Genomic DNA, 26,018 nt, shown 5'->3' on the forward strand with positions numbered 1-26,018 from the left:
AGGAGGAAGTAAATTCAATCTAAACAAGACCAAAATCAAAACAAGATGGAATCAAAGTTCTCAAACAACAAAAGGAAAGAGAGAACGCAGATGTCAATAAACAGCAAAAGGGAAGATAGAAGATCAATAAAAGATTTACCAAAAACCTAAGAAAAGTGATCAAATGCAAAATAGGTTTTCAGATTCTTTTGTGCTCTTCATTACATTAAGAGGGGCCAAAAGAAGGGCGTAGAAATCTGATAGCGAGAGGCGAGAAGAAGAACTCAGCAGCGAGCTCATGGGGAGGAAGTGACGGAAAAAGGAGAGATGCGCCGCGAATCTTTCCCTCAAAAAAATTACAAGAAATAGCAAGAATACTATAATCGAGAAATTTTTCCTCGAAACAATTACTCAAGAAATGGAGACTTACTGAACCGATGGCCAAAAGATCGTAGAAATCTGATAGCGAGAGGCGAGAAGAAGAACTCAGCATCGAGCTCGTGGGGAGGAAGCGACGGAAAAAGGAGAGAACGCCTATTGCTAGCGGGGAGGCAGTGACGGAAGAGGGAAGGAAGCCGGGAGTCGAGAATGTGAGAACTCGCAGGAAGAATCGCGACGGCGCGGGGTACCGCTGTCCACGGGAAAAAAAAATTACGCCGCGATGGGAATGAGTTTAGTGATAACCGAGAAAGGGGTAGGTTATGAAATCAGGGATATCATATCCTTATTTTGATTTCCATTTCCGTCTACCAAACATTAAGAATGAGAATGAAATAGATTTCATTCACATTCCCCTCTCCTAAACCTGCTTACCAAGCGCCTCCTTAATCATTGTCAATCCTAGCTAATAATTCTATAGTTAAAACAAAAGCTTCGTGTAATTATGAAAATGTCTGATAATGTGCCACTGATCTCTCCTATAGCTAATTAATTAACTAAAGTTGTGCATGTAAAAGAATGTCTGATACTTTGTCATTAAGTGCAAAGATTTACTGTTTCCTAAATGATCCGGTTGGGATCGAGATGGATTGATGAAGGACGGGGATTTTGGATAGATCAGCAGTTCAGGTCGACAGTAAAATAGAAGTTGAATGTCGAACCGATCGAGATCGGGATAGCGTTTGGACTGTTGAAGCCCTATGCTTAAGAAAAGAAAGTTAGAAGGGGCCAAGGTGAACCTCGGCGAGATTCTGTCCTATGCTTAAGAAAAGAAAGTTAGAAGGGGCCGAGATGAACCTTGGCGAGATTCTTTGGCATTCAAATCACACTTCTGAAATCGAGAGAAAGAGAGTAGCAATAGGCGAGATAATGGAGAATAATGTACATCTCAAAGTTGACATTATTTTTTTTAATCTAGATAAGGCAATCGGTTCGGTCCTACGAAAGTTTTCCATTGACTACTATGATGTTGTTGGATACCCATAGCCGACATTCACAAGTCATCCCTCGTTGATGAGAATCATGTTCCACCTAAGTACTCAACTATAACTCGTAACATGCATGATCGCTTCGCCAGTGGACCTAAGTTCATGAATAATCATATTTCGCATTGCATGCGCAACACGACCGCTCCTCCAATGGACCCTATGGATAATCATACTTATGTTCTATGTTTTTTCATTAAATAGAGCATAAATATGCTCCAGTCAATGATTGATCTATGATGCTATGGAGATTTATCAAATATCTTTACCGCTCATAGTTATCTCAATCACTCGAGGTCCTAGGCAAAAATTTTTAAATATATTTTTAAAATAAAATAATATTAATTTATAAAATAAATTTTTATTTTACTTTTTTATATAAAAATATTAATTAAAATTTTATATTCAAATTTTGATAATAAATTTCTTTTAATTGACAAATTTATTAAATTATTTAAATTTTTTTAAAAAATAATTTAATATTTTATTAATTTTAATTTTGATATTTTTTTAATATGATTTAGTATTTCAAGTATTGATTTTAATTCTAGATTTATTATTAATTTTTTAAAGTATTATATTCTAATGAAAATTTAATTGAATTTTCATCCTATTGACTTAGTATACGAGTTGAATATGGATGGAATCACTGAAGTATGAATGTTGCAATAATAGTTGGACTATATATCCATCCCCATAAATCTTTCACCTTGTCTGTATATACATACTGTAACTCTCTCATCCTGGTAATATATATATATATAGTTAGATCATCCTTCATATTTACATTCTTCATTAATTAATTAATTAATCTTTGTGTCAGAAATCTACACTCTGACACGGATGCATATATATTAATGCCACAATTTATTGGGCACTCGTCGTATCTGATGATTCCTAGTAAGGTAGATAGCTATATATATATATAAGTAGAGTGGTAAATGAACTAATTAAGCTGAGCTCAGTTTTATTTAGTTCAAATTTATTTGATAAATATGGTATCAACCATGGCGGAACCAAGATTTATAATTAGTCCGGACTAATTTTTTTTAACAAAAAACAACAAAGATTAACCTCGGATTGATATTGTAATAATTTTGCTCATCAACTGGAGTAATTTCCTATCAAAATCATAGCAAATCTCCAGACAGACCCAAGTTAAAGCCTGAGTACAATTGTACCTGGCTCCGCCCTTAGGTATCAAAGCTTATGTTTTAGGATCAAAATGATAGTGAATGACTTCGTGCAGGAACACAGACAATTAGACTATCTAGACTTAGTTTTACAATATCCCTCATGAGAGATCAAAATAGATACTACTGTTACTTTAGAATGAAAACCTATAATCACTGTCTACATTCTGATACCCCTCACTTAAATACTATCACAGATCTTTTTATCAGTCCATTTATGATGGATAGGTTCAGCTAATGCTAATATGGCAAACTCTTGAAAAATAAATTAAAATATTAGTGAAAAGTCGAGATATTACATATATCAGTCGAAGAATTATTTACGTTTTTAATATGTTCCTATTGTATTTGAATTTGATCCATCACTTAGCACTTTGATCTTTCTTAAATCCTTTTATTTGTCGACTATATTTAAGGATTGTTTCACAGTATGTTCTTATAGCTAGTAATTTTTTATTCACTACAAATGAAAAACATAAATGCATCCAGATATTAGATTACTGCCTTTCTCTTTATATTTACTATATAATTCATTAATTTTAATTTTTAAAATTTAAAATAAATTTATATATATTTTAATAAAATAATTTATTAAAATAATTATATTAAAAAAATAATTTATTAAATCAATAAATATAATTCGTTAACTTTTAAATGTAAAATAAATTATCTCTTTTAAATTTATAAGTATTTAAATTAAATTTCATAGTATATTTAAATTAAGTAAATTTTAAAATTATAAAATAATCGTGAAAAAAAATTATTAACCTTCATAATCTTAAAAAATATTAGGTTGTTAAAGTAATCATATTCCTATATTATAACTTATTTACTGATGTGACGATGGTACTGTATTATTTGAAAATAAATCTTAATTTAAATCAAATAAAATTATTAATATTGATAATTGTTCCTATTGAGATCGACTTTCGGACGCGCCGCCGGACCAGTCAGCATGCAGGGGAAGAGAGGGGGGTGCAACCGCCGGAGAGGGCCTCCACACCGAGGAAGGAGAGAGGATCAACCACCGGAAGGCCCTGAAACATCACAGGCGAACAGAGGTCATCCTAGCGCTGAGGAGTCCCCGGACGGCCACTCCGACGCTCAAGTCAGCTCAGTCAGGAGGAAGAAGAAGTACAGTAAAATAAAAATACTGTAATGAAATGCTCAGCCCAAAAAAGATAAGAAGAGTGATAGAGAGAGAGAAGAGAGAGCCCGAAGCCCCCCCCTTTTCGAATACCTTCTGTGGCCTCTTTTATAACCTTGAGAAGATCTTGATGAGATCTATGCTGACGAGACATGGTCTTTGCAGATCTTGATATGACACGATATGGTCTTGAGAAGATCTTGATAAGACCTTTTCTGACAAGACACAGTCCTCATTTAATGTTTGTCAAAGTCGTTTAATAGAGAGAGAGAAGGTCGCTTCTAACAAGTCACATCCAAGTTAAGACTTGTCAAATCTGATTATTCTAGCTCCTTTGACAGTCGGAGGTATGAGTGCCGAGGGATGTAGCGAGACTGACTTGTGACTGAGGAGCAGAGCTGAGCTGCCGAGTGGGCTGTGGCAGGGTTGAGCTGTTGAGTGGGTTGTGGCAGGGTTGAGCTGCTGAGTGGGCTGTGGCAGGGCTGAGCTGCTGAGTGGGTAGGGCTGCCGAACCGAATGGGCAGGCTGTGTTGCCGAGCCGAATGGGCAGGTTGTGCTGCCGAGCCGAATGGGCAGGCTGTGCTGCCGAGCCGACTGGGCAGGCTGTGCTGCCGAGCCGAATGGGCAGGCTGTGCTGCCGAGCCGAATGGAGGGATTCGACGAGGCTCCTGCCGAATGGATATACTTCGTTGGCACGTGCCTGAACTGCTGGAAGCCAGAGATTCAGTGAGTTAGACACATGCGATGGGACCAGACTTAGGCTCGAGTCTAGCCATGACTGACCCTTTGGATTATCTCCGGAACAATAACTTTAGATAGATAATTAATATTATCAATGATAACTTCTAACTAAATGCTCTAGTAGTTGTAAGCTGCTTAATTTAAATCAGTTTCAATTGATATAAACTCAGCCCCAAAGTAAACACTCGTTCTTGTGTTTATTTTGCATGGAACAAACAGAAATAAATAAATAAATAAAAATAATTAATTAATTAATTACTGCGGTTTCAGTGATCATGTGCAGAATTAAATTTAGAGGACGAATTAGTTAAACACAGTGAAGCAGGTGCCATTAAAATGCATGCACTCTCCTCGTGACGCCGCCGGCCGCCATGCAATTTATTGACCTCTACTTTTTATTTTATTTTATTTTATTTTATATTTATTTTTGTTACATTGAAGCTTGCTTTCAACGCATGGGAATTTGCGAGTTTTTTCTTTTCTTGCCTATTCTATTCTGCATAATTATAGTGCAATTATTACTGCAATTAAACCTCCTCGATTAAATGACTTTCATTGATGACTCTTCCTTAAAATAATTAAAGGCCATTCCCCTCGTTTTTTCAATATTTACCAAGAACATTTCTCTCCTTTTTTTTGAGTTTGCGTTTAGAGATTCATAAGGGCAGTAAACTAGTTAAACTAAGTCCAATTTTACAATATTCAAATTTATTTAATAAAATAATCAATAAAATCAAATTAAATTTAAAATGAGTTAAGTCATTAAAATGATTATTTAAATTTGATTTGATTTTTATTTGTACTTGAGTTTGGTTCAATCTTGTTTGAGCGTGATTCATTTAGATATATATTAATTATCAAACTCTCAATGCAAACGTATTTAATTATTTAAAATTTTATTTGATTAATTATTGTGTTTAATAATATAAATTTATTTATTTATTTTGAAAGTTTGTTTGTTATTTAGGATGTTGATAAAAATTTTATTGATAAATATTATTCACGAATATTATTCAAAAATATTAACAAACTTAACACATATTTAATTATTTACCGTCCTACTTCAATAAAAGGTGGAATTATAGTAGTTCCACATGTTGTCTTACTTCAGCAAAAGATGTAATTCACTATCCCAACGGCCCCATACGGTCGGTCCCATGACCATTTGTGAAGTAGTAAATCGGAAAGTTGTAGTTGGCCACTACAAGGGAGGGCATTGTCTCGACTTTGTCGAGATTTGACCTTTACTCACTTCAGCAAGTTTGCCTCGCACTAACCAACTCAACTATACCCTAAGGGTTCCATTTTAGCGTTCTACTTTAGGAAAAGATGGAATTTTAGTAACCCCACACGATCGACTCTACAACCATCTATGAGGAGGAAAATTGGAAAGTTACAGTTGACTATAATGGAGGAGGGCATTGACTCAATTTCGCCATTCATTTTACCGTCCTATTCTTCTTCTATAAAAAAGTGAAATCTGCCAACGGTCGGCCCCAAGATCATCTGTGAGGAGGTAAATCAAGAAACTGTAGTTGGCCACGACGGAGAAATTTACCGTCCTACATTCATATACTAATGGTTTCTATATAATTTATTTAACCTAAGTAAATTGATTGAAGACTATTTTTAAAAAGTAATAATACTCTTTAATTATTGTGGATGCTTACAGTTATGTGGAAAATAAATGACTAGCTCTTATTGCAATTAATTAATAGTCTTACTGTGTCATTAAATTTGAGCAAAAATAAAAATAGACTTGTTTTAATCAAAATCATGAGCCACTATTTATATTATATGTTTCATTTGTATCATTGTATACAAGAGACTATTTCTTTTAATATTTAGGGTGTAGTTTATTTATTTATTTATCAAATTTGTTTAAGTTTTTTATTGAGCTCGGCTAACAATTATTTATTAATTATGGTATTTCTTTAAGTATTTAAATAAAATTTTAGGAAATATTATAATTAAATTTTATATAATTTAATAAATAAATAACGAACTAAGCTTAATTATTAATGTTCAAGTTTGTTTTGCTAATTATATTTAATTCAGATGATATTAAAAAATGGATGATAGAAAATAACATAGAAGGAAAATAACTAGTTGATGTGGTGGTGACACGTCGCCACTAGCTATTTAGGAGTGTTGTCAATTTAATTAATAGTTTATAAATAAGTTCATATAATAATTATTTCATCTCTACTAAAATCATAAAAAATATATATACTTTAGAATTTGTAAGATCCTAATTTTAAGTAATTCTTAAGTTTTTATTTTATGAAAATTTATTACATAAAATTTGAGATTAACCAAAAAATTCATAAAATTCTTAAGTTATTAACAAAAAATTATTTATAGAATTAAAAATTGAAAATAATTCATTATAAAGATTTGAATATAATATCATAAATCCAAATTTACAAAACTTAAATTTGGATTTTTCAAATTTATAAAATTTTACATCTATGTATGTAAAAATTTAATTATAAAATTTAGATTCTATTAAAGGATAAAACAGTAATTTTCTATTACTTTAATTCATAATTCGTTTTTATAAAATTCTAAAAATAAGCTTAGCATTTTGATGATGGTTTAATATAAAAAAAAAAGATATTCGATCATGCATATTTTTATAAAATTGGATACTTTCTCATATTTTATTTGCTAGTTAAATTTTTAAGGAGTTCGAAGTGGAGAACTTAAGAAATTGAGTTCATCATTAACTTATCTGATGATATTTATTCATAAAATACTTGTTATAAAAAATTGGCCTTCTAATTTAATGTTATTAAATATGTAAGAGATCAACATGTTGATAGAGTAGAGTCAAATAAGTATAATTTGTCTTCTTCAAAAAATAAAAATATGCAATCCTGCAATCCTAACAACGTATTGCGATTTCGATTCTACGATCATCTATGAGGACATAAATAGAAAAACTACAGTTGACCACTATGGAGAGGACATTCCCTCGACAAGTATAATTTATCTTTAGAATTATGTTGTGATGGTAAGAAATATGATGAGCTCTTTAACTAATGAAGGTTTAAATCTTATCAAAAGTATATTATTTATATATGAGGAGTTTGAAAAATTTATGATGACCATTCACTAAAATTTATCTGTACTTTTTGATTTATCTCAATGTCGATAACAAATTTTCATGAGATTAAACCGAATGAGTTTGTTGATAATAAATAATACACTCAAATGAGTTCAAAACAAAGGCCAAGATAGGCGTATAGTATTTGCACGTTTGTATTATACAATTTATTAATTAATGCATAAATTTAATTGGGATTCGGCCAATAGCGGCTTCTTTGTCTAATTTGTTGGGGTTTTTTTCATGAATATGTCCATTTTTTTGGGACGGCACGCCGTCTATATTTATAATTACTTTTATTTTAATTAATCTTGGAACTTCAAATAATTAATCTTTAATTAAATTTAATCGGGTTGAAAGAAAATATAATGGAAATTAATTTGCAATTTTTTTTCTTTAGCAGCTCCAATAATTAAATAAAAGTTCATTAAAAAGGTACAAAATAGACGGAGATTTTGCGAAAAGGCCCTCATTTTTATATTCTCTTAAAATTTGGCCGACAGATAGGGAGACAGATCGACGTCCAAAATTGAATACCGCTGGAATCCGACGGTCCACAGGTGGCCTCCATGGGAAATCTCCGCGCGTGCCCTGCACGACGGTTCTGATCCTGTGTAACGGACTCAGATGCCAGCCAGCGGTTCGATTGGGAATAAATCGCCGATTTCTTGAAAGTAGTCGTCTCCGCCGTGCCACGTGGCGGAGCCGAACTCGAGGCCGGAGGTGAGGAAGGCGTGGCTCAACTCCTCCGCCAGGAAGCCGATGTCAGCCGAGTCGTCGTCGAAAAGGCTCGGCTCATCCAAGCCGAGGAAATCGTCGTGTGGCATCGCCTCTTCGACGGGCAAGAAGCCGGCGAGCTGCCACGGTAGGCGAAGCCCCGCGGTGTCGGAGGCCGGAGGAGGAGAGTTCGGCCTTCCGACGACCTCGAGGGATGTCTTCGTGCAGACTTTGGAAGAGCAAGAGAAGTCGCGGAGGACGGAGGTAGGGGAAGAGAGGTTTGGCGACTCGTCGCCGGAGGTGAGGATGCTGGTGGAGAGGCACTTCTTAGAGCGCGGGGTGGACGGCGGAGTGGCGGAGGGCTTCTGGGAGAAATTGGTGGTGGCGTCGGGGCCGCGGAGCTGGATCGCAGCCGAGTCGTAAACCCTAGCCGCCTCCTCGGCGGTGTCGTACGTGCCCAGCCACACTCGTACCCGCCGCCACGGGTCGCGGATCTCGGCCGCGTACTTGCCCCACGGCCTCCGTCGGACGCCACGGAACCTCCTCGCCCCTCCATCGCCGCCTCCGGACGACGCAGCCACGGAGCCAGAGGAACCTACCACCGCCTTTCTCTTCCTAGCTCTCGGCTTGCTCTTGCCGGCGGCCGCGGAGGGGCGGTACTCGAAGCGGATTTCCTGCACGTAGCGTCGGACGGCGCGGCACTCACCCTCGTCGCCGGAAGAGTCGGTGGCGTCGTGGTCGTTGCAGAAGATTCTGACGGTGTGCGGCCTGGCGGAGTCGCCTCGCCGGCGCTTGCATCCCGGCGGCAAAGTCTTGGAGGTCACCTCGACGTGCTCCGTCCGCTTAGCAGGCACAACCAACCAGTCAGCATCCATTTACGAGCTCCCTCCCTTCTCCCCTTGCTCGAATATCTCCCTGCAAACCAACCAAGAAGCAACGCAAACGTCCAATCACAACCACAAACCGAATCTCCATTAAAGAAACAAACAGTGAGGGACAGGAAATTACCTGAAAAGGAAGAGACCGGCGCAGAGGAATTGAAGGAAAGAGGAAGCACAAGTACAAGGAGAGGTCCGAATGTGAAAGCCAAGGAATGCTTTGGAAGAAAAGCAGAACAGCGGAGGCGAGAGAGAGAGGAAGACGATGAGGGCTGATATGCAGTACCAGCCGGGTAGGTTGTGTCAGAGAGGCGGCGGTGGAGGGGAAGAAAAGGAGGAGCAGCAGCGGTGGCGGTGGCTGGCGCAGGGGCGCAGTTTTCTAGTTTTGGAAAATCGCTGCCGCCTGGTCTCGGAATCCGTTCGCAGCAGCAGCAGAGCACGCAGTGCAAAAGAGGGAGTGACCATCGTGGTTGGGTGACGTGGTCTGTTTTATAGGATCACTGCACCACTACGAAGCGTCCATCTTTTATTTTATTTTATTTTTTAAAAAAACTAAATTTCAAGTAATTTTTATTTTTTATTTTATTTTATTTTCCATTTTTAATTAAATTGGGGAAAGAAAACAGAGCACCGGCTCCTCGCCGACGACGGGAAGGCGTACGATAGACCACGAGGCGCCGCATCGGAGTTGGGCCCGCGGCCCGCAGGGCTTGTAATAAAAATTTGAAAAATCTGGAGGACGTGATTGTAAATATATTTATCGTCGTTTCCGTGGAGTTGGGAAAGGGATGTGGCCTCCTGCTTGTCCAATCTATTGTAGGGAAGCCTTTGAATTTTAATTAAGTTTCCAGTATTTTCGTATTCCTCCCGCAAATTTTGACAATTTCTAAACCGCAACGAGTTAAGTCTGCTGGCATAATCTCTCGGTCGCTGTCTTTTGCTGTGTATTGGTGTTTGTGGCACATTTATTTTGTCCCTTGCCACTGTTTTTATTCATTTACTTATTTGTTTTATTTGTTTTTGTTACGGGTGTTATGACCCGGTCCGTAAAGATCAGTCTAAGTCCGAGACATGTCGGACAGAAGGTTGATTTGACCTTATATTCAACCACTTGGGAGCCTGACTCGACCACTCACCCTTCCACTCGGGAGCCCGACTCCCCAACTCGGCCACACTCTGCCTCGGCTTCACCCGACCCTCTCTCAACTCGGCCCTCTCCCAGCCTCATCAGCTCGGCCCTCTCCCAACCTCTTTCAGCTCGGCCTCTCTTAGCCTCTCTCCGCTCAACCTCTCTCCTAATTTGATACTTCACTCAAACTCGAGCGTTTGAACTCCGCTCAGAAGGCCAACCTCTCCATCGACCAATCTCCTTCCTCAGTGTCCTGCCTAACACTAGATTACTGTCTTTATCAGTCAATCAAATCATCGTCAAAAAGTTATTAATAATTATGTAATTATGTGAAATGATGTTGAATGATTTCATACTATTATGACAATAATGAGATATTTTCCACACATGATGGGACATATCTTCTGACAAAATCTCCGCGCATGGATATTCTCCTTAATTAACGACAAGACACGACTGTATGATTCTCTCACTACTCTCGTCTATATAATTCTCCCTTTTGTATAGATACAGATATATACATACGCCTTGATCACGCTCCTTCAATTATATTTTTCTCCTCTTTCGGTGACTGACTTTAATGTTAGAGGGGTTGAGCCAAGGCAACCCTGACCTTCCTTCTTACCGTTATGGTGTTTGCAGGGTCCTGAAGATCGCCGTCTTCTTCCTCCTTTTTGCACGGTCAACTTCGATGCTGAGTGGCCGATGACACGTCCATAAAGCAATCTCAACAGGAACATTTTTTATTCAACTATCATGATATAAATATTATTAATATATTGAGTGTATTGTAGCATAAATTATGCTTCAAATGAACTCTGAAAATAAAGAGTCACACAAAGATTCTTTTCCTTTTCTAACTTGGCCATCTAAATTCTCATTGTTAGAGGGTGAGCTTTGTGCTACAAATGAAAGATGCTCAGTGCATCTTTTGAGAAGAACATGCCTCAAGTTAGGCTTAATCCTTCAAGTGGGTAAAGGAAAAGTGGCTTCTGAAAGCTAGAAACGGGAGAGGAGAGTGCATGCTCTGCTCTGCTCTGACTCACTTGCTAGCTAGCTGTTGGGAATGGCTGCATGCCCACAGCTGCTGCTTTATTTGGAGAAGAAAGGGCGAACAAGTACAACAGTCAAAAGGAAGCTCCAAAGAGCTTAATCCTTCTTCTACCTTGTCATTCTCCATGCATCATGCATGCGTCCATTTCGTTCAGGCTTCTGCCTCCTGCCATTTCGCCATTAAGGGGCATAATTTGAGCAACTGCTAGGTGAGAGTGAAACATTACTGAATACTGCAGTAGCAGTGCTGCATACGTCTCACATGTATTTTGTCCTTGGCAAGCAATGCTGTGTAATTCTAGGACCAACTGCTTAGTATATTGTTAAGCAAACAAATCCAAAACAAGATATTGCAGTGCCCTACCATTGCTACAGTATGATTCCAGTCAGAGGATATAAAGCACTTAGAAAGGTCACACGAGCTAGGAGAAATCTACCTTTAGCTCGTAGCTGCCTTTCTGTCACCATCTCATCTTTGTATAAAGTCTCTCAAAGGCTACACTTGATCACCACTTTGTGCTCGTGGTGTCATCCACCAGGTTGAATAATGGGTTGGGTGTGAAGAAGAAGCATCTCACACGAGTACTCGTGCCGCGGATAGCTTGTCCTGTCATCAAATCTCGAAGGCGATGGTATCTTCTTTGAATTCATCCAAACTAAGTTTTATATTATTTCAGCTGGATATCGTGGATGGTCAAACTATCAATCAATAACTCTCCAACTCAAACACCACTGCTCCCGCAGGTAAAGGACCTATAGAGAAATTGAACGAACGGATTAGTTGGGTATCAGGGATTCCCGACAGACCACTCCGATGCTCAAGTTAGTATCGGTAAAAGAAGAGAAAGAAGAAAGTGTATGTGAAATCGCTGAACTTGTGAAGCCCCCTTTCATACCTGTGAGAAAGTTTATATACTTACGAGAAGGAATATCCATGTCGATCTGGGACAGACCTCTGTCGGGGTCGAGGGTACAGGTTCTGATGATTACTGACAGGGGTCCCGACATGAGACATCTGACAGACCGAGTCTGCCAACCTTGTAACCGTCCTGTGGCTCGGCAGTGCTGATTATTCTTACCTTTTGCATGTATGTGCAGACATGGGAGGATCTAGGGAATCAAACTGACAATCTCGTAACCACTTTGACCCCTTGGCAGGACTCGCACGCTTGAGGGATTTTGGTAGCTTTTGTGGGAGGTGGAGGCGGTGGCTGAGGTGAGGCATGGAGAGACGGAGATGGTCGAGAGATCGAGATGGTTGAGATCGGGATGATCGAGAGACCAAGAGAGATGAAGTGACCAAAGCGGCTCAGGTCGGGATGACCGAGTAGCCGAGATGACCAAGAGATCGAGATGACTCAGATCGGGATGGCTGAATGACCGAGATGGTCGAGAGATCGAAATGGCTTAGATCGGGATGACCGAGTGATCGAGATGATAGGTCGAGATGGTCGAGTGGTCAATATAGCCAAGAGATGACATGGCTCAGGTCGGGATAGATAGGCCGAGATGTCCGAGAGACTGAGATGGCTCAGGTCGAGACAGTTGAGTCACCGATATGACCGAGAAACCGAGATGACTCAAGTTGGGATGACTGAGTGATTGATATGACCGAAAGACTGAGATTGCTCAGGTCAGGATGGTCGAATGGTCGAGATGTCCAAGAGACCGAGATGGATCAGGTCGGGACGATCGAGTAGCCGATATAACTGAGAGATCGAGATGACTCAGGTCAGGATGACCGAGTGGCCGAGAGATGATCAAGATGGGATGAGGTGGAGGCGCTAGTGTCTACTCATGATTGACCATTGACTTTCTGACTTGACACATCCACTCACCCCTTGACCATTCCTACCACGTAAGGTTAATCAGGATCCGCCACATCATATATGAATAAGAAGACTTAATGGGCTCGATAGAAATAGGCGATTAGTAGAGTATGTTGGAAGGCGATGAACTACTAATGAAGATGCATGACAAGTAATTAATATTTGAAGATAACATATATTCAAATTATAAATGAAGGGAGGAGAGCACCTTTCTATAGTACTCATACTACTCAATTTACTAATCACCTATTCTCAATCATTAACTCCGACTACTTTGGTTTACTAGCCACTTAATCTCAATTACTAACTCCCAACTGCTTTGATTTTCTAACCACTTTCTACTACATGGGTTGGACATTATAATTAAACCCAAAATATAACTAGTAGTGAAGTAGGTTCTATCAACAAAAACCAAACAAGTTTGCATTCAACGCCTCCTATAAACTTGGTGAACTTGGTTTGGTGACTCATAGTCTCTAAACTTGATGAAGACATCCCTCTCCTCTAAACTTGGTGAACTTGGTTTGGTGACTCAGTCTCTAAACTTGATGAAGACATCCCTCTTCAATGGTTTGATACAAAGATATCAACACCTTCAATCCAAAATTTCTTAAGGAATTTTCTTGCTTTTCAACATGTTCCGAGTCATCTCAAGAATGGTTCTATATATCCTTCCTATCCTCTATTCCATTTTGTTGAGAGATTTTGGAACCCTTAAAGGACGGCAAAAGTCATGGTCACTTTCCTTCTTGATAAGTGCCTTGAAGTAGGGCTTTTATTCCGAAGGAATGAGGAGTGATTGTACCACACACATTGGTGTGCACAAGTTGCAAAGGCTCCTTGACTCTTACCATGACTTCCTTCGGAAAGCTCACATGCCTGATTTGGATGACTAATAGAGGGTAGACCTTTCACTGTTCCTTTCTTGCTTAACACCTTTACTCCCTAAAATTTAGAAGACCTTGAATACATCATGCCTCTTCATTTTGGATGTCGATAAGGATACTCTATTTTTGCCATTGGAACGTCCTTAGCAATCAAAGTATTTCTTTGATATCTTATTGAAGGATCATGATCTTTGAAATGAATATCATAAGCCAATTGGGAATTAAGTTTTCGTAGACCACGTGAATTCTAGAACATGTACGCACTCGTCTAAAGGAAAACTAAACAACAAGGATCTAGTTATGTCATGATTCTATAGTAGAAAATAAATACAAAAGGAAGATGATGAATCTGATTGTAGTGGAAAAGTCATCGTCTTTATATGTGTCATCTACGAATATGAGAATCTTGCAGAAGAAGAAGGAGACAAGAGGGATGATCTTCTAGAGAAGTTAGGTTTACGATGCCATAATCTCTTTGCCGACAAGGAGCAAGGAGATATGTTAGAATACCTAATTCAACGGGGTCATACCCTATGTATATGAGCACATTCGTTATTAGCTCATTAATGATAACAGTACCGATTAACGAGTTCTACACATGGACCCCACATCCAATAACTCAACCTCTCAATAAACATAAGTTAGATCATTTAACATGTTTGGTTCTCTTAATGACACATATTCACATGTCACAAACAACATGCAAGCTCACCAAATAGAGATAAAATCCAACAATCTCCCACTAAATTATATATTATTTGCATATGACATACAATTAAATCTTAGTTGACATCAATAATAATGTCAAACTTTATGGGTATAAAATACCCCTGAAAATAATCTGCTCCATTAACTTTATTGGTATAAGACTAATGAGATTATAGTTACTAGAATACGACTGTAACAAGTTTACAATAATCACAATACTAATATTATTAATGACATAGATCAAGATGTAGATATGTAGCATAGAAATTACATGAAATATGATATGTACATATAAATTTTCAATTGATATTCCTAATGACTAAAAAAAGTCATGATCATATTTGCAAACACTCTATGCTAAACTACAATAGTAAATCATGATCTAAACCTCATGATTTAAGATGATTCATATCATATTTGCAAGCACCATATGCTAAACAACATTAGTAAATCATGATAACTTTATTTCAGATTATCAAGAAAAAATATACATGAATATTTTGAACTTAAGTACGTACCCTACATATCAAAAAAAAATATTTGTGTTTATTAACAAATATAGAGCATCAAAGATAAATACAGACTTTCACTAAATGAGTACTTTCTCCAATGGAAGAACTATCATATTCATAAACATATGCATGAAATATTTTAGGCATTAAGTCCTTGGTGAGTGAATCTGCCAATATGAGATCTATGTTGTACTCTATTATCACTTGATGACTCTGAACTCTTTCTTTAACCACTAGAAACTTGATGTTGATGTGCTTTGACTTCGACGAACTACTGTTATTCTTGGTATAAAGTTCTGCTACTTTATTATCACAGTTGATCTTTAATGGCCTATCGATGTCATCAACAATCTCCAATGCTATGATGAAGTTTGTAGCCAAATTTTATGATTGGATGTTTCATAGCAAACTACCAACTCTACCTTCATAGTGGAAGTGGCTACTAACGTCTACTTGACGTTTTTTCATGATATAATCCCTCTAGCAAGCATGAAATATATAATCTAAAGTGGACCTCCTGTTGTCCAAGCATCCAACAAAGTCAGAGTCTGAATATCCAATCACCTTCAAGATGATCAGACCTCCGATACATGAGCATGTATCATTTTGTTTTCTACAAATACTGCATTACTCTTTTCACTACTTTCTAGTGCGACGGTCCTAAGTTACTTAAGTATCTATCTAACATTCTTACTATGCATGCAATGTTCGGAGGCATACAAACTTGTGCATACATGAGACTTTCCACAGCTAACGCATAAGGGAATTGTTATATCTCCTTTATTTCAAGTTCAAATCATAGACACTGTTGCAAACTGAATTTGTTACCTCTAGATACTTGCATGTCACCAAGTGCACAGTTTTATATGTTATATATCATATGAGCACCTTTTCAATATATGTCTTTTGTAAAAGTCTAAGAATATCTCTTGAATGATCACGATATATCTGTAGGCCTAAAATAAAGGATGCTTTACCAAGATTTCCCATTTTAAAATTATCTGATAGAAATAACTTGGTTTCTTGCAGCAAACCTTTATTATTGTTTACCAATAATATATCATCCACATACAGAACAAGTATAATAAATGTGCTCCCACTGAATTTGACATATATGCATTGATCAATAGGGTTCTCCTTAAAACTGAATGAAGTAACCACTTGATCAAATTTTTGATAGAATTGATGGGATGTCTATTTCAAACCATAGATGAATTTCTTTAATCTATATATTAGGTGATTCAAGTCCTCAGACTCAAAGTTTTTTGATTGCACCATATATATAGACTTTTCAATGTTACCATTGAGAAATGCAGTCTTTACGTCCATCTAATATAATTCTAAATCAAAATGAGCTGCAAGTATTATACCCTAAGGGAGTCTTTCATTAACACAGGTGAGAAAGTTTCCGTTTCCTTGTAAGCAATGCTCTCCTTTTAAGTGAATCCCTTGATAACAATACGAGCCTTATAATTCTTGACATTACCCTTTAAATCCCATTTGATTTTAAATATTCATTTACAACCAATGAATTTCATACCTTCAAGTAATTCGACAAGTTCTTAAATGTCATTGTCTATCATAGACTTCAACTCATTTTATGCTTTGATCCACTTCTTGAGATTAGAGCATTGTTTAACTTCTCGGAAAGATGTAGGATCTTTCCAACTCAATGTCTCTTGGAGATAAACATAATCACGAGAAATCGTGTATCTCCGTTCCCTTGTGAATCATCTTAAAGGCACTTACACTGAGGTGATTAAGGTTTTTGTACATCAATATGAGGAAATATCCCAATCTCAATGGAAAGTTCCTCCAATTGTATTGGAAATGACATGGGTATATCTTGATTCACTAACACAATACCACTACTTATTACACTTGTAGTGATTATAGTAGGATTGCTAATACTTTCTTTAAAAGATAGTGCCTAACTTTAGTGCTCCCACTGCCCTCAATAAACTTGATAGTTTTTATATTCAAAAAGGGCATATTTGAGGGGTCATAAAATTTATATCCCCTAAACTTATCACGGTATCCCATCAAATGATAGCTCACAGTCCTTTGGATCCAGTTTCTTTTTATTAGGCCCGTAAGGCCTAACCTCAATTGGGCAACCCTAAACGTGTAAATGTCTAATGTTATACTTCTAACCCATCTACATCTCGTATAGGATTTTAGTCATAGCCTTAGTAGATACTCGATTAAGTTGGTAAACTACAGTTTTGAATACCTCACCCCAAAAAGACTCTAGCAGAGAAGCAAAAATCATCATACTTCTCACCATGTCTTTTAGGATGCAATTTCGTCACTCACTTTTATTATTCTAATTGGGATACTAGGCATATTATATCATATTATATTGAGAATCCCACACTTTTTTAAGGTAGTTTGCAAATGATCTAGGACATTGTTCACCTGGTCCGTCATATCAACTATAGTATTTACAATCACGATCGGATCTAATGACCTTAATTTTTTTACCTAGTTATTTTTCAACTTCAGCTTTGAAAATCTTGAACTTGTCTAAAGATTGCGACTTCTCATGAATAAGGTATCAATAGCCGTCTCTTGAATAGCCCTCTATGAAACTAATGAAATATATGTGCTCGTTGTAAGATACCTTAGGGAATGGTCAATAAATTTTCGTATGTATTAGTTCTAAGACGTTACTACATCGGCTTGCACCCTTATTTCTCTTGTCAGTTATCTTACCCTTAGTATACTCTATGCAGACGTTAAAGTCTGACATATCGAAGGAATTGATAATTTCATGGGATATTAACTTTTCTAGATGTTATTTGGATATATATCATAAACGTCTATGCTACAACATAGAGAAATTCTCATCGATTAAATTGTATTTCATACCTATGCTATGCATAATTATGTTGTCATTAGTAGGAATTAAGGTGTTTAATTTATACAATTTGTCAATCAAGAAATCATTACTAACCAATACTAAATTAAGAAAAATATTGGAAACTCCATTTTCAAATGAACAAGAATAATCAAATTTGCCCAAACAAGAAATAGAAATTAAATTTCATCTAAAAGACAGTACATAGAATGTATTATCCAATTCAGAATCTAAATAAAGCCTAAAAATACCTATGGACTCTACTTTAATCTTCTTGTCATTCCCTATATAGATGTATCTTTCACCATCAAGAGGCAATCGACTCCTGAGACAACCCTATATAGTGACACTTATGTGAGTAGTAACACCAATATCTATCCACCAAGTGTTATTAGATACAATCGCTAAGTTGACTTCTGAACTAAGAAGTTTACCTTTCTTAACATGTCAATTGACATATTTGGGGCAATTCTTCTTCATGTGACTTTTCTTCTTACAGAAAAAATAAGGAGATTCCTTATCTTACTTCTTTTATTTTTATGCCCATGAACTCTAGAATCTACAGTTTGTTTACATTTAGTTTTATTATTAGTCCCCTTTCTCTTGTTACTTGAACCCTGGTGAGTGAATGTAAAATGAACACTTTCAGATGTATCTCGCCTTAGTCTCTCCTCTTACACACATTAAGCTATAAGCTCATTTAATGTCCATTGCTCCTTTTGAGTATTATAAGATATCTTAAAAATGAGTGAACTGTGCAGACAGAGATATCAAGACAAAGTGCACTAGCATATTGTCCTTCATTTTAAATTGCAGTTAGAGCTGTCAAACGGGCCAACCCACTAAAAATCTATCATATGGCGAGCCGAGGCGGGTTGACCTACCAACTTGGCTGGTTGAAAAACCTTCAACCCAATCCAATCCAAGGCGGGTTGCGGGTTAAGCGAGCCAACCCATGAGCCTATCAAAAAATAAAAAAATATTAAAAATTTTAAGTTTGGATTATAGTTTAAATTGATTAAGTTAAAATTTTTAAGTTTGAATTGTAATTTAGATGAATCAAGCTCACTAATTCATTGAGTTTTCTATTTTAATTTTAAATTTTAAAATAAATAAATAAAATTTCTCAACTCGTGAGCCAACCTAAGCCCGTTGCGGGCCTAGGCGGGTCAATCCATCTGAATCGATCTTAAAATGGATTAATAAAATTTTAACCCAATCCGCCTAAATCGCTTGGCGGGACGGGCCAACCTGGCGGGTCCAACCCAAATTGACAACTATAGTTGCAGTGTCTTTGGACTTGTGGCGATGATTAGATATCTCTATAATGTACTCATGTATATTACCCTTCATTATACCACATGGACACCAATTTTGATCGAAGTGTAGTTGTCTCGACCTTTTCGTTTGACACGAATTGGTCTACTAATTGCTTTAGGAAAGATCTTGCATCCTCTTCTTCAGCTATTGAGCCCTTTAGTGGTTCCAAAATTGAGAGCTTCATGATGCTCAAACTTATGCGATTTGGTCGCTCTCACTTATCAAAGTTAGCCCTTTGCTCTACAGTGCTAGCATTGGTCAGCGGTGCGAGGCGATCATGTCTCAATGTATAGTTCAAGTCCATGCAACCCAAGAATACAATAACATATTATTTCCAATGAGCAAAGTTTGATCCAGTAAGTGTGAGATGTTACTCAAGTTACACTTGTATAAATAGACTCAATAAAATCCTAGAAGACTTGAAAAAAATAGAGATAATCCATTGCCACCAATGGTTTCCAAGTAATCCCATGTGGAAAACCAAACAATGGATTGATAATAGGGCTTCCAAGACACAACATGACTAGGCCGCGTCACATGACACGACTGTGGCAGAGACACACATAGCTTGGCCATGCTTTAAAACATGGTCGTGTTTAGCCTAGCCAAATGCCACACAACCTTGTTGTATTGTCCAACACGGTCCGGCCCGGTTAAAAATTGGCCACAATCCAATGTGACATGATCTGCCCATGTCAGACAACACGATTGTGTTCAATCATGTTAACCCTAATTGCATATCATGGTGGCGGTTTTCATTGAAAAGACGATGATGGTTACCGCCATTCTTCACGTCCTTCGTGAAAAATGCGAAAAACTTAAAATATTTGCTACCCTAGGTTTTCTTTTCAAAATTTCCGATGAACAAAAAATTATTTTGCGCTAGAAAAATCGAATCTAGCATAGAAATAACAAAATTGATGAAAATCCTAACTTTATCACTATAGAAAATGACGAAACAACCATGACTCTAATACCACTTGTTGGACTGCATGAATTCTAGAATGTGTACGAACTCGTATGAAGGAAAACTAAACAACAAGGATCTAGTTATATCATGATTCTATAATAGAAAATAAATACTAAAGAAAGATGATGAACTTGATTACAACGGAAAAGTCATTGTCTCTATATGTGTCGTCCATGAATCCAAAAATCTTATGGAAGAAGAAGGAGAGCAAAGGGTTGGTCTTCCGGAGGAGTTAGATTGACGGTGTTGTAACCTCTCTATTGATGGGGAGCAAAGAATCTGTCAAAATATCTAATCCAACAGTTATTATGCCCTAAATATATATATGAGCACATCTATTATTAGCCCATTAATAATAATGGTATGGATTAACGGATTTTACATATGAACCTCACATCCAATAACCCAAACCCTCAATAAATATAAGTTAAATCACTTAACAGGTTTGGTTCTCTTAATGACACATCCATATATCACAAATAACATGCACACCCATCAAATAGAGATAAAATCCAACAAAATCTTTTCTAAAAGTTGGCCTAAACTTGATGTGTTATTTTTCATATTCAACGCATAATAGACATGCATTCAAAATAAAACTCATTTTCTTCAAGTGGATTAAGATGTCATCTTGGAATGATCGCCAAATGTAACAATGTCACTTGCAGACTCATCGAGTTTTATTAACTTATCTTTGTTCTCGCACATATGGTTGCTAGCTTTGGTGTCAAATATCGAATATCAAATATCAAATATTCTTTTCATGCCTTCATCTCCCCTTTAATTAGGCTAATAGTAAAGTTGAATCTTCTTGCCTTTCATCTTCAACATAGTCAAAGTTGCCTTCATTCTCCTCAAAAGTGAGTTTGGTTTGAAGACCATGCTCAAATTACCTCTTGCTTCATTTTTTGCCTTTCCTTACAAGCTTCAAGTGAGCCTTTAAGTTGCTCTACGACCATCACCTTCAAATCCTTAGTTCTTCAAGGGCGACTACTACATACTCAAACTTTGGTAGTAAAGAATGAAGAATCTTTTCCATCACTCTTGTATTTGTGATGGTTCTCCATTGTTTCTCATTTGATTAACTACCACCATGACTCTTGTAAAATAATTACTTATAATTCATTCTCCTTGGTAAACAATGCTTTAAAATCACTTCACTAAAATGTACACTTTTCACTTCCTCTTCTCCTTTCATGATAATTTACTTGTCCTTCTCATCCATGGCTTGAAAGATGAGGGAGAAAACTTTCTTGTCTATCTTGCTCGAATTGCGATGATGTAATCTCATCCTTTGTCTCATCAAATCCATTATTTATGATCTCGCAAAGACCATAAGCTCTAAGCAAAGCCTTCGTATTGATGCTCCAATTTGCATAGTCTCCCTTTGAGAATTTTGAGACTCGAGGATCATTTCATTTGTCATCTTCTACTTTAAACTAAACTTGTCCCCATACAATTTTGTTGAAAGGCAATGGATAACTAATGAAGATGACAAGTGATATCCAAAGAGAACATTCAAATCTTAAGAGTGAAAGTTTTAATAGAGAGGAAGCTCTCGCTTCTTATTCTTGAAACTCACTTTTCTTTGTAGTTACAAGTAAAGGGAGGAGAAGCCTTTTTATAGTACTCATCGAGAATCCTAACATCCAACTACTCGATTTATTAATCATTTACTCCCATTACTCAATTTGCTAACCACCTAATCTCAACCAACAACTCTTAATTACTTTGATATACTAGCCACTTTCGAGTACTCCAATTTGAACTTTATTGTTAAATCCAAAATATATCTAGTAATAAACAAAAAATAAAATAAATCTACTCAATTCCATAAAAAAAACACCTTGTTAATTTTATTAACTTTTAGAAAATTTAAATTATTGTTAACTGATATGGTGGAGATAGGCAGCTTACACGTGACACCGTCGAATCAGTCAAAAGTCAAGTTGAGTTGTAAGTCAAAGTCAGCCTACTTAAGTCAGAGTAAAACCTGACCAAGAATAAGCCTGAGCTAAGTTGAATTCACTCAGCCTCTCTAAGCCCAAAGAAACTTAAACCCCAGGCAAGCTAAGTCAATCCTCAGTTCGGTCATGTTTGACTTCCTCAACTCACGCGGCTATGTCCAAAGTCCTCAGCTCGGTCATGCTTGACTTCCTCAACTTGACCACACCTAATTTCCTCATCTCGACCATGCCCGATATACTCAATTCGATCGCACTTGGCATCCCAGTTAGGCCCATACTGAGTGTCTCCAGATTCTATCATTAATCCTTGCAATAATGGAGAACATGGATACCATAATAAGCGTGAAACACGGAGCGACGTGGAGTTCAAACCAGGGCACGTGGGCCTACATGGCAAGCCCACAATCTGAACAATGGGATCCTGTTTCTTTTCTAACTGTAATATAAAAGGAAGTACGCTCCCGCAAGTATAGGTACACACACAAGCACAACTCGCTTCTCCTTCAACATTCTCATCTCCAAAATATCTCTCACTAACCCCTCTTCTAAGTTCTTCAAATTCTTGATCCTCTTCGTAGCTGGAGTCTTGGGAGTCATCACATCAATCCTTCTCCTATCATCGATGACTCATTCATCCACGGTCTTTAATCAGAACATTAATAAAATATTGATATATGAGAAAAAATAGATATGTTAATGAGGGCCTCAACGGCGATCGGCGATGGTGAAGAAAATAAGAAGGTAGACATGAGGAAATCAAATATCAAGGCAATGGTGAGTTGATTTGTACAATACAAGACAATTGTGATTTCATACTCGTTCAAGAAACCCAATATCAAGGTGATGGTGTTTCAATCTAACATCCGATTAGCTAGGGTTTCAATCTAACATTGAAAAGCCAAACAGAAAGTTATTAGGAAACTTGTTAGTGTATATCAGATTCCTAAATAGGCAGTTAATTAAGTGGATAAGTTGAGAAGCAGTTTAGCTGAAGCTGAAATCAGGACTCAGTCATCTTCCAGTTGGAGAATGGGTCACAGGGCCAAGGAAGTGTGGTTGACTTTGGAGCAGTTGACTTTGAATGTTTCAATACTGTCTTGCTCAATGCAATGCCAAGTGGTGTATGTTGACTGACTGACTGATCCAAGCATTGACTTAGTGTTGAAATCTTCAAGAGGTAGCCAAGATCTAATTAATTTTGAAAGTAATTGTTCTTTGCTTAGGAAGTCTGTTTCATCTTTTATTAAGATTACGTTGAATTTTAAAACACTTTCATGTCCGATAAAAAATCGATTATCTTATCAAATAAGTTTAGAACAACAGAAAGTTTATTGAGGTTTAGGTCATCTTAAGCCCTACTCAGGGCTTTAAATCTCTACTTTAAAAGGTATTATGAATAAATAAGCAAACCTGAGGGGTTGAAATGAAATGTTCGCTTTTCAAAATTCGAATCATTTTCTGCAACTTTCTTTCTTTTTTTTTTTTTTTAAACGCTGTTGACCGTCGTACGGGTCCCACTCCGGTCGGGGCAGTTCAAAGACGAGAGGAGGGGAGGAATGGACCCCACCCTGTTCCGGTGGACCCCGAAGCGCAACGGTTCACATGCGCGTCTCCGGCAAATAATACCGTTCAAACTAAGTCCCGCCCAGAACACGCAACAGGAGACCCATCCGATCATATTCCGCCAACACACACCTGCTTGCCCTCCTATAAATCACCTCCCACACCTCGATCGCGATCTCATTCTCGCTTTCGTTTACAAATGGCTTCGCTTTCTTCGGCGGCGGCGGCCTTCGCCGTGGTTTTAGTCTCCGCCGTCGTCCCCGCCGTCCTCGCCCAGTCTCCAGCATCTGCGCCGACGCCGGCCGCAACCAGCGACGGTAAGTCACGTCTCACTTCGCGATCGTTTCCTCCAGCCTTCTCCCTCCTCCCCCAAATTTGTATCAATTTTTTGAAAAGCACCTCTCCTTCTTCCGTTGCAACATCATTAGCTTCTGCGATTTTGCGAATCCGTTTTTATTTACTTTACGATTGTCAAAAAAAAAAATTGAAGGTACGTCGATCGACCAAGGAATCGCGTACGTGTTGATGGCGGTGGCGTTGGTGCTCACCTACCTGATTCATTCATCGTCGTCCACTGCGTGAAATTAGGTCTTCTAAAACTGTTTCTGATGGATCATTACAGTCGATGAGGGGATTATTATAATTGTGATTTGCCTGGAGATGTATCGTTTGTCTCGATTTTGGTTTCATTATGGTACAGATCGTTTAACTTGTTGGATGTAGCTCAACATCGATCATGGTTTCGATACTAAAAGAATCAGGCATTTGCCGACGGTGGTAAAGATTTTTTGGTGTTAATTATATTTAGTGAACAATTATCGTCTTCTCTGTCAGAGCATGTTGCTAGCTCATCAAGCATGTCGAAGAAGAGGAGAATCAAACCCCTGCAAAAAGCCGACGATGGTTCCAAAAGAGGAAGATTTCACTAGAAACCCTAAAAAAGAGAGCATATATATTTTGATAGCATCAACTCTAAGCAACAAAATTGATGATTATCTTTGCAAAAACAATTATAAAAAAATTTATAAAATTCTAAACATGTGAATTATAAAAAAAATCTAAAATTTATTTCCTTTGAATGTAATTTCCTTCCGAGCACCATTTTGTTTCCTCAAAGGAAATATTGACGGTAAAGATCATTACAGAGCTTCTGATAGATACAGATATTAAAAGTTACAAGGGTCGTGTAGTAGACTCAGGACTTGGATAATGTACTCAGGTCGAGTCAGCCGACCCATGATCGAACTCAAATCCAATTAGTCGAGTCATGACCGAGCTCGACTTAAGTCAATTCGAGTCACATCCAAATTAGATTCAAGATCGAGCTAAGATTGTGCTCAAATGCAATATAGTGATTATAATAATGTCAATTATAGAAGAGTGTGCCCATTGGTAAAGGAGAAGGAAGGTATATTCTTTGAAAATTCTGACCATCCTTCACTCTCTATATAAGGTAATAGTGTCATTATCGAGAGGTACATAGTGATATTGGATATTACTATTTTTACTTCATTATCTCTCAACTAGCCCTATTCAAGACCAAGCTAAGATCAAACTACTCTCATGCTCTCAGATGCAATATAGTGGTTATAATAATGCCAATTATAGAAGAGTGCACCCTTTGATGAAGGGAGAGGAAGGTACATTCTTTGGCAATTTTGACCATCCTTCAATCGAGAGGTACTATACATAGTAATATTTGACTTGAGCATCGGAGGAGTTTTATTAGATTTGTTTTACTTCTAATCATTATTCCTCCTTTCAGTCACCATTGTCGAAGATCTTCATCGAACTCCTTGTGTTTTGTATAACCGTAAGATTCAATCCAATAAAAATCGACTGTATTGGAGCCGACCCAGAAGGAGATGACTTGACACACATCCGATCTATCAAAAAAACTCAACTGCAAATACATCGAGGAGTCAATCCATCCCCCCACAATCTCAACCAACCGATGCAAAATGAATGATAAATTTTTTCTTATTTTATTTCTATTATTTTTTTATTTTAGTGTGGTTTATCAAATCCATTC

General features: G+C 37.4%; 1 protein-coding gene across 1 annotated transcript; it reads right to left on the minus strand.

Moving 5' to 3' along the window:
• Positions 1-8,216: 8,216 nt before the first annotated feature.
• On the minus strand, positions 8,217-9,185 carry LOC141845475 (pathogenesis-related genes transcriptional activator PTI6-like). The gene has a single exon (XM_074733529.1). It carries the CDS (start codon positions 9,183-9,185, stop codon positions 8,217-8,219), a length of 969 nt encoding a protein of 322 aa, XP_074589630.1.
• Between the last annotated feature and the right edge of the window lie 16,833 nt (positions 9,186-26,018).

Source organism: Curcuma longa, chromosome 14, assembly GCF_044706935.1.
Source record: "Curcuma longa cultivar G26 ecotype Majalengka, Jawa Barat chromosome 14, ITB_CL_G26_1.1, whole genome shotgun sequence".
Taxonomy (NCBI): Eukaryota; Viridiplantae; Streptophyta; class Magnoliopsida; order Zingiberales; family Zingiberaceae; genus Curcuma; species Curcuma longa.